This window comes from Cavia porcellus, unplaced genomic scaffold (assembly GCF_034190915.1).
Source record: "Cavia porcellus strain 051 isolate PalLab524CR breed Dunkin Hartley unplaced genomic scaffold, mCavPor4.1 scaffold_15, whole genome shotgun sequence".
NCBI lineage: Eukaryota > Metazoa > Chordata > Mammalia > Rodentia > Caviidae > Cavia > Cavia porcellus.
The window spans coordinates 4,455,195-4,465,397 of NW_026947498.1; the positions used below are offsets into that span (position 1 = coordinate 4,455,195).

Genomic DNA, 10,203 nt, shown 5'->3' on the forward strand with positions numbered 1-10,203 from the left:
TAGCTAGCAACAGGCTGCATGAGCAGAGGGAACTGAAAAACTATGGTTCTTTCCTTGTAAATTAATGCGCTGGTAAGTGGATCACCACACATTAAACACACACCAATAAAGACAAATGGCAGTCTTCAGAAACACCAAAGCCTGTGGCTCAGGGCTGTGAGTCCTCCCTCCAAAAACTTTCTTTGCAGTTCCTGGGAAGTCCTCGAAACCACGCCCTGCCGTGGCCGCGGGTGTGTCTGCGCCTGCGCGCTGCGCGGGGCGGGGACAGCGCGCCTCCATAGTAAAGACCATTGGCTGCGTGCGGTTTCCGGCTGCTGCTCGCCCCGCAGTTCGCTCCACCGTCCGCGAGTTTTCTTTGCTGCGCACCCAGCGATGTCGGCCTGCACCCGCGTGGCGCTGGTGACCGGAGGCAACAAGGGCATCGGCTTCGCCATCACCCGCGAGCTCTGCCGGCGGTTCCCAGGAGACGTGGTGCTCACGGCGCGGGACGAAGCGCGGGGCCGGGCGGCGGTGCAGCAGCTGCAGGCCGAGGGGCTGAGCCCGCGCTTCCACCAGCTGGACATCGACGACCTACAGAGCATCCGCGCCCTGCGCGACTTCCTGCGCAAGGAGTATGGGGGACTCGACGTGCTGGTCAACAACGCGGGCATCGCCTTCAAGAGTAAGGAGTTGGCGCTGTCTCTGTGGTGCGCGCGGGGGAGGCGCCCCTCTGGCTTGTGGAGTGCAGAACAGGATCCCTAGAAGGAGCAAGAGAGGCAGGAGGCTGCAACAGGAGCAGAGCCCTCAGCGGCTGTGAAGCTGAGGGTGGCGGGGAGGGAGTGCTAGCTGATGGGCCTTGTGTTTGCGTGGCTCAGGCTCTTGAGGGTCTTTCCTAAGTTTTCCTTTTACACTCTATCTGTAACTAGAGGTTGGGGCAGTTGGGTAGATGCTTAACTCGTTTTATTGTTTGTTTTTGTTGTTTTGTTTTGTCTTTTGAGGCAGTCTCGATATGCATGCAGTTCAGGCTGCCCTTGAGCTCACTTTGTAGCCCAGACTGGTTTCAAACTCGCAAAGATCCTCCTGCCTCAGCCTCCTGAGTGCTGAAATTACAGGCCTGTGCCAACACATCTGGCTTAACTTCTTTGTAAAATAAAGAAACACCAAGATTCTGCTATGGATCAGATGTCTTCACACACCCTCCCCCAGCCCTGCCATATGAAAAATAATAGGGTATTATCAAGTTATAAAATTGACATTGGGACAAGATGGTCACTAGATAACAGATTTTTTTTTCTTGGATGTCCTTTTCTAGTTCTGTAAAATTCCACCTTGTGGCTACTGCTTACTGATTCTTGTTCACCTTCTCTCTTAAAAGTGGCAGATCCCACACCTTTTCATATTCAAGCAGAAGTAACAATGAAAACAAACTTCTTTGGTACCCGGGATGTCAGCACGGAGCTGCTTCCTCTAATAAGACCCCAAGGTGAGTCTGATGGTGACCTGCCCTCTGCTGCTTGGGCTCCACCTGCAGGTGTAGCTGGCCTCCTTTGTCCCGGGTTCCTCTTTGGTGCTGGTGCACTCTGCCCCCCTGCTCTTTGCACCGTGCCTCTATCTGATCCTTCAGGTGTTGCTTCAAAGGTCTCCACACATCAGCTCCTTATGTTTTCCGGGCCTCTCACATTTTAGAGGCCCTTGAGGTTCCTAATCTCCTGTCTGCTGTGTGATCTTGTTGAGCTTCCTCGACAACCATCAGCATGAAATCTGTCTTCTGCCTAGTACACTGCTACACCTGTTTTTGTCTTTCTTCCTCTGCATCTCTTCCTGATGGCCCTCAATCTAAAACAGACATTTTCCCCAACATGCTGGTCTTTTTGCCTCAATCCTCTGGGCCACTCACCAGCATCCTGGCAGTCATGCCCTGTGCCCTCATAGCAGCTAACCAGGTGCTAAGATTGTCCCTGGCTAGTGTGTCCCAGCCCCAGACTGTATTACTGCAGACCCTCCTAAGAGGCTTCTCTTCTTGAGTCGCTTCCTTTCCCAGAATGCTGGATTCTACCTGATTACTCTCCACCAAAAATCAAGCCCTTAGCATGGTTCGTGCAGATCACAATTGGGCCCTGCCTGTCTCTAGGCCAACTGTAACTTGCCATGAATATGCTCCATTTACTGCATATAAAACTGTCATGTTTCTTACCTCGTGAACTGCTCTTAACACGCTACATATTTGGCAAACAGTTGAACTACCACTTGTTAAAAATATGCCAACAGTAACAAGCAGTGCTTTTTAGAAAAATTGAATGTATTTTAAATTTCGGCAATTACTTGTACAGCTTACTCTGAGCTCTTCTCTTGCTTCTGGTCCTATCCTCACAGAACGTGCTTCTGCTTCTAAGTTTCAGTTCATTAAGGATCTCAGACAGCAGCTCTTTCCAGTGTCAGCTGATGCTCTTACCTGCACCAACCCTGAAGGCAGGGATGGAGTTCTTCACACACCCCATACCATCTATGTGTATGCTTTGTACATTTCAAACTGCTAATGATTCCCAGATGGAAACTTGTGCTCTAAAATCACAGCAGAACTCCCACTATTCTTGTGCACACATCTCTACCCAAGACCTTGTGATGTATTCCAGGCAGAGTCGTGAACGTGTCTAGCATGGTGAGTCTCTCGGCCCTTAAACGCTGCAGCCCAGAGCTGCAGCAGAAGTTTCGAAGTGAGACCATCACCGAGGAGGAGCTGGTGGGGCTCATGAACAAGTTCGTGGAAGACACAAAGAATAAAGTGCATGAGAAGGAAGGCTGGCCCAACACTGCCTATGGGGTGTCCAAGATCGGCGTCACGGTTCTGTCCCGAATCCACGCCCGGAAACTGAGTGAGGAAAGGAGAGGGGACAAGGTCCTGCTGAATGCCTGCTGTCCAGGGTGGGTGAGAACTGACATGGCGGGGCCCAAGGCCACCAAAAGCCCGGAAGAAGGAGCTGAGACCCCTGTGTACTTGGCCCTTCTGCCCACTGATGCCGATGGGCCACACGGACAGTTCGTTCAGGAAAAGAGTTGAGCAGTGGTGAGCTCACCTCACACCTCCACACATGGTTGCTGTTTCATCCCATAGCTGATAGGACAGAAAAGACATTTATGTTGTCCTATTTAACAGCAACAACAAACCATCTCACTCAGATATTCAGCACTAACCTAGTGGAATAGGCTATGCACCAAGAGGATGCTAATTCTTCTTTTTTTTTTTTTTTTAAATTTTATTTAAGGAGAAAAAGAAAAAAAGCAGAGAAAGGGTACAAGTTATACAGATTTACAGAAAAAAATAAACAGTAGGAAATCACGATGCTAATTCTTTAATGGCTTCTGACACCCTCTTTGACTTACCAAAAGAAAAGCTAAAAATATGAATAAAATAATTTCTGAATAAATGGCTCTTTATGAATGTCCGTTTCTGCAGATTGTTATTATGCCGAACCAGCTCCGTCTCAGAGGTTTTAGCATGAAATGAGGTCAAGAGGAGAGACTGTAGATCCGGGGTCAATAAACTGGGGTGGCTGCAGACAGCGCATTTTCAGCGCTGCAGGCCACACACCCTGTTCCTGGGACTCAGGGCTGCGTGGTGTGACAGGAAAGCAAACACACATGGCACCCAGGAGCAGAGTTGGCTGTGGGCTGTGGACTCGAGTTCATCAGCCTCTCCATGGTAAACAACACCGTGGAGGCAAAGACAGCTGCCTGGTTTCTTTGCAAGCCTCAGTCATTGTGGAAAACAAAGGTAGCATGTGACATGTGAGTAGTGCTTATGGGGAACACTTGGCCATTTATGGCTTCCAGATGAAAGAACAATTGTTTGGCCACCTCGGTGTGAATGAAGTTTTACAAGGTCTGCAGTGTTAACATGATTCAGCTAAATGTAGGAACACGGTGTTCAGAATTACAAAGCATTGTAAATGCATGGGTGACCGTTTTTTCCCCCAGTTTTTTGTTGGTTGAAAGTTTGTTTTGTTTTTGGCAATGCTAGGGATTAAACCCAGGGCCTTCACACTGAGCTGTATCCCCAGCCCTGTTTGTTTTTCATTTTTATTTTTAGATAGGGTCTCACTAAGTTTTCCGGGCTGATCTTGAACTTACTATCCTCCTGCCTCAGAGAGTTCCAGAGAACTGGGATTTCAGGCATGAGTCCAGCTTGGAGACTTTGAAGACATGGGAAGGCAGTGAGGTTATAGTTCACTGAGGTTATGGTAAGAATGCTTGCTCAACATGTGTGACATCCTGGGTTTGATCTAAGACCTGAGCAAAAAGAAAAAAAAAAAGGTGGGAAGGGCCTGGCTTCTTAAGCCATGAAATGCCTCGTCCGCACATTTTGTTCTTAAGGTCCTGCATTCCCTTTCCCTCCTTTGCAGCTTTTTACATCTGTGCTTTGAAAAGTGTCCCAGAAGGATTTAAGTCACACATATGTAGTAAGTTCAATTGCAGAGGAATTCATTTAGAAACCCTAAGCAATAGCAAGCTGAACTGTCCCCAGGTCAACTAAAGAATCCACTTCTCCATCTAGATTCTGCAGTAAGATAGTACAGTGAGAGCGAGTGAAGCCCAAAATACACCTAAGAAAGGAACCTGAAGAAAAGATAAAGAGATGGGAAGGAGAACCAAGGATAGCAGAAGACAGGAGGGAGGAGAGGAGGAAGTAGAAAGGATCAGATGCCACACTACCAACTCCCTGTGATGAATGCATTTGTTACATATCACAAACGCATACTGTGCTGATAACAGTCGGTGCCATGGGAAAATACAATGCCCCCAGATGAGACAGGAGGTAATGAAACAAGAGTTAGCATTCTATCAGGCAGTAAGGACAGAGGCCCCAAAATGAAGTCAGGAATCCTAAACTCAAGTCTGCTGAGTCACCACCCTCAGGGATCCTACAGAAACATTTGCCAGCTGCCCCTGACTGGCTGAGACCTTCCCAGAGCATGATCGGGCAGGCCGCTGGCTCATGGCTGCACCACCCTGCATGGCACTGAACAGATCGGTGGGCAAGGGATCATATTGCTTGCACAGTAGCCTCAGTTCCCTCGTACACCACTCAGAAACCCCTCATCAGTGCCCCTCATACCCTGCTCAGGACCCTCACCTGGCTGGTAGGAGTTCTACCTCCTTGCCTTTTTATCTTTTAATTGAGTTTTCTGGCACTCTACCTCTGTGATTTCATTCTTGATCACCATGAGACACAACCCCAGTGCTCCAGTAACAGACACATCAAGCAACAAAATATACACAAATTCCCAGTATCAGGAATGAGAGAGATGGCACTGTTACATATGCTAAAATTTCACAACCAGTTTTATGGCGTATTACAGTTAATATGACAATGGATTGAACAATTTAGGTGATTCATGCAAAATTTTTTGAAAGATAGTGTGCTGCTCCAAGAAAAACTGGAAAACTTCAATAGCTTTGTATTTTTATAGGAAGTTTCATATAATCTGGAAGAGAAGAGACAGGTCAGGGCATAAGTACGCACAGCACCTCACCTATTGACAGTAGAGCAGATAGCATTGGGAGGTCAGAAACACAGGAAGCTGGGCCAGCTCCCATAGGAAAATCCTGACCCAGGATGACTAGGCAACTCTCCCATCTCAAGCTCTAATCACAGCTGCTCAGATACAACTCACTGGAGCTATACAGAAGAAAGTGGGTGGAGAAGTTTAATTGCCCACAGGCACCTTGACACACCTCTGGGAGTTCCCTTCCAGGGGAGATTTGTTTTATGGATACACCGCAATTACTCCTTTGGGGAAGAAGTAGATAGTCACCTGCCAGCCTAGGGGTATTGCTTAGTGATAGAGAATTTGCCTAGCAGGTTCAAGGCTCTGGGTTCAATTCCTAGCACTAATGTTGGGGGCAGCACTTGAGGCTAGTAAGTCCATTCCTCTATATCCCTCTCCTCCTCCTCCTCAAATATACAATTAATTTTGGCTTAAAATATGCAACTTTAGCATGAATGACTCCAAACCACTTTGCTTTTTGGGGGGCCAATGCCAATTAATTGTTTCAGCCCATAGTGATGACCTCCTGTAAATTTTATGTAATTGTTCCCCCTACTTTTTTAATGCTCTTTATTTGGGACACTATCATCCCTCCCAGGATTTCCAGACATTCTGGACTTCCAGTCTCAATAAGCTTTCCATATTATCCTTAGAGTTGTGGGGGGTTTGGAGTTTCTATCATTGCAGCTACAGAGAAACAGTTTAGCATGGTCTACATGGTCCTTTGTGAACATGTAATTCTTTTGGAGCTAATATAAAGTACCAGGGAGACTACAATGACTAACAGGGATAGTACAGTACCAAGAGTTCAAGGTATGCCCCTTTGCCAGGGTCCCCACAAAACAAACCAACTAAAGTATTCACAGAATGAGGCAGAATGAAGAATCTACTCCTTTTAACTGAGTCACCCAATTCATCAATTCTTCTTGATAAAGGGAAACGAAATTCCTGACCTATTACATGTCTGGTATGAGCTCATGTTCTCTGAAATCAAAGAATGAATTGTAAGAACAGATTAAGAGCAGAAATATTTATTGAGAGAAAGTAAGCTTCTGTCTGAGAGAGACAGAAGGGATCTTGAGTGGGTTGCCAGGGACTCTGTCTTTTCTAAAGACTTTTCTAGAGTAAAATCATGAGGTGAGGTGGGTCTGAAGTGGGGGAAAACTGGGAACTCAGAGGTAGACCAGCATGACGTGGGACAGAGCTATGGTCAACCAGTAAATTTACTTGTTCAGGTAAAATTGACCAAATCAGGGACAACTGGGGAAGCAAGTCACATAGGGGGCTGGGATGGTGACTCCTGGCTTCTCAAGGTGATCCATACCTAATCCCTAAGGCTTATACTTAAGGGTGTGGTTGCATTTGTTTTGATTTCTATTTTGAGATCTGGCGCACAGCAAGAGGTGTGGGTCCCCCTCAAAGTCACCAGACATCTGGTTCTCTGTGCCAGCTTCTTTGAGGACCGAGCCCTGTCTGACTGCCTATAATATTTCTAACTAGCTCAGCTGCCTGTAACATTCTCACCAGAGTCTACAGTACCTGTCCATTATTCCTTATGTGACAAGAAGTATCAGCAACTGCCCAGAGCTTTTCTCCTGGGTTCTGCTGGAAGGAGTATGAGATAGGGCAGTGCAAGTTTGAACAAGTTTAAAGTGGGAGTGTTGGAGCGAGTCTGGTCAGGGCTGAGATTCAGGGGTGTTCCACGTGGCTCCGCACTGGCTCTGGGGTGACTGATGGCAGGAATCATTTTTACTTTGTGTGTAGAGTTTGATAAAGCAAGCAGTGAGGCATGGGCTCTGGACTGGTTGGTTGGTTAAAATAGCAAAGATACACTCAGGGCAGTCCCTAAGGTATGTGTACATATAATCCACCACATGTGTATGTTTGGTGTTAGGGACTTAACCCAGGGCCTCGTGCCCTGTAAAAGATTATGCTGAGCCACACCCATGCCCAAAAGTGGGGTATTAATCAGTTTCAAATTTCATATATTTTATCATGCTTTGGCATTTGAGGGGAGGTCTTGTTGGACAGAGAGAAAGCCTCCTTTCATAATTTGTGATCCCTGATTGATATGTTTTGAAATTCTTAGGTTTTTTTTTTCTTCTTTTCTCCTTGAAATAAAATGGATTTGAAAAAAAGAAAGAAAGAAAAGAAAACAGTTTGTGAATTCCAGGACATAGAAAACAACTTGCCGTGAGTGTGTTTCTTTTTATGGCTGAATATCTTCTAATATGATTATGTCACATTGCGCTTATCTATCATTTGGTGGACACTGAGTTATTTCTCCTTTTTGGCTGCTATAAATAATGCTACTTGAGCAAACATGTATGCACATGTTGGGTGTGAACATGTTTATACGTTTCTTAGACATGTACTCTATGTCTAACTATCTGAGGGGCTGCTAGGTTGTTTCCCATTCTAATTCCCCACCAGCAATGAATGTATGCAGGATCTAATTTCTCCACATTGTCACCTGCTCTTCTTTTCGCCTGTCATTTTAACTGTAGACATTCTAAGGTGTATGGAGTAAAATCTCATTGTTATTCTGTTACCAGGTGAACAGTCCTCTCAAATCCTTAGAAAGGCAACCCCTTCTGGTAACTGTCATTCTGTTAAAGACTAGACAGTTCACATTCCCCTCCTTAACCTGAAAAAGACACTCAACTTTTGATAAGATTAAGAAGCTGATTTGTGACTTTTATTCCCCCGCTTCTCCTATTTTCTGGATAAGAAGAAACCCACTTTCCCTGCTTGATGAAGTCTTGATGTTGGTCCCACAATTACAAGGGAGGAAAGGGTTCTGTTTGGGGCTGGAAACTGGAGCATGTTAATTATCATTCCCGTAGTGATTAGTGTTGGGAGCCTTTCATGAGGGTACTGATCATCTAGATATCATTTCTAGAGAAATGTCTGTTCAAGCCCTTTGCCCATTTTAAAGTTAGATTATGTTTTTATTATTGAGAGTCCTGGTTACTTTCTCATTGCTGGGATGAAATGCTGGACACCCACAAGTTAAAGGAGGAAAGGTTCATTGTAGCTCTCAGTTAGGAAGGTTTTATTATAGACAGCCAAGTTAGATCGGAATATTACAGGCAGGTAGGGCTGGGCCCTCAAAGAGAGTGAAGACAGAAGGTGAAAACACTTTATAACCCATCAACTGGAGGCCAGGCCTCAAGAGAACAACAAAAGGACCCCAAGGCAGGAGAGAGGTCAGAACAGCTGACCCAGTGACGTCTAGATGGGCACCAGTCACCTGCATGGGCAACTGAGACTTCCAGAGCCATCACCTACCAGTGAAGTTCTTTACTCTTTCCACGCACACTCACTGCATGACTTGCTTTCCCACTGGATCAATATTACCTAAGAGGCTACACTTAGAATCCTGTGGTTGATCCCAGCTGTACGACCTATGCTGTTACCCTAGGCAATGGCACGGCTGTGCCCTGTGAAACTTCCCCTGAGAAGTGGGGTCCTCAGATGACTCACTTTCCAAGTGTCCCCCCAACCCTGTTCCTCTCTGGCAGGAGCTTTCTATCCCTCAATAAATATTTCCTGTTCTTAAGCTCCACTGTTCCTAGAATTCATTCTTTGACTTTATAGAACATGAACTCAGTGTATCAGAAACCTGACAGGTTGGAAGTTACAATATTTCCCTACTGTCATGTTTGGAGTTCCTGATATCATTTCCTGTATCAGTTTCAGCCCAGTCAGCTGGCTCCAAAGAAGGGCAACATGGCCAGAGGGACACTGCATGGGAAAACAGTATTTATGATGCGGCAGGCAGGAAGCAGTGCGTCTTCCTTCTTCTTTCCCTTTTTATTGCATTCAGGCTACAAGCCTATTGGTTGGTGCCACCCATGCCGAGGGTGGGTCTTACCTCCTCAGTAAATCCATCATCCACACACAGAACTATGCACACCCATGGGCGTGCTAATCCAGTGTCACACACCCATGATCCAGTCACCCCCCAGAGCCCCACCCATGATTGCTTGAGGCTGTGGGAAGACATCTAGATATAAACCATAATATTGAATCATGACACTTTCTTATGTGATGTCAGATAGGAAAGTTTTAGGGCCAGGGATGCAGTTCAGAGACACAAGCGCCTGCCTGGCAAACACAAGGCCATGAGTTTGATTCTCAGCAACAAAATAAAAGAAGTTACCAAATATGAAAGTTTTAAAACAGTATTAATCAGGATGGAACTAGGCTATCTTCAAAGCCCAGACTACAATACAAGGTTTTAAATAGAAAGACTTTATATACAATGCATAAAAGATAGCTGAATGGGGTCAGAGTATAGCTCAGGGTCGGGAGGCTGAAGCAGGAGGATCGCTGTGAGTTTGAGGCCAGGCTGGGCTACACAGTGAGTTCAAGATCAGTCTAAACTGCATAATGAAATCCTGTCTCAAAAAAACAACAATAAAAAATAGAGTAGAGTATAGCTCAGGGGCAGTTTATTTGTCTCACACAGATAAGGCCCTGGACTCCATCCCAGCACTGAAAGAACAAACAAAACAAAACAAAAATCCAGTCACCACTGCTATCACATCAGGATGCATCGGGATCACAGGAGGATCCACTCCTTGTGGCTCAGACCCTGTGGGTGAAGAGCAGGATGCAACCTGCCCCGAATCCCTTTAGCATGCAGTAATGGAATAAGAACAGAGATGCCACA

At 46.0% G+C, this 10,203-nt stretch overlaps 1 protein-coding gene across 1 annotated transcript; it reads left to right on the forward strand.

The window, feature by feature from the left end:
- The first annotated feature begins 279 nt into the window (after positions 1 to 279).
- LOC134470420 (carbonyl reductase [NADPH] 1) lies at positions 280 to 3,418 on the forward strand. The gene is made up of 3 exons (XM_063224465.1): positions 280 to 661; positions 1,355 to 1,462; positions 2,613 to 3,418. Exons 1-3 carry the CDS (start codon positions 373 to 375, stop codon positions 3,035 to 3,037), a joined length of 822 nt encoding a protein of 273 aa, XP_063080535.1. The 5' UTR covers positions 280 to 372; the 3' UTR covers positions 3,038 to 3,418.
- Positions 3,419 to 10,203: the final 6,785 nt, after the last annotated feature.

Excerpts from the sequence above, each read along its gene's own strand:
- LOC134470420 (XM_063224465.1), top strand. The coding sequence starts at position 373 with ATGTCGGCCTGCACCCGCGTGGCGCTGGTGACCGGAGGCAACAAGGGC. Across the intron at positions 662-1,354 it reads CGCGGGCATCGCCTTCAAGA|TGGCAGATCCCACACCTTTT; the intron begins GTAAGGAGTTGG and ends CTCTCTTAAAAG. Across the intron at positions 1,463-2,612 it reads TCCTCTAATAAGACCCCAAG|GCAGAGTCGTGAACGTGTCT; the intron begins GTGAGTCTGATG and ends GATGTATTCCAG.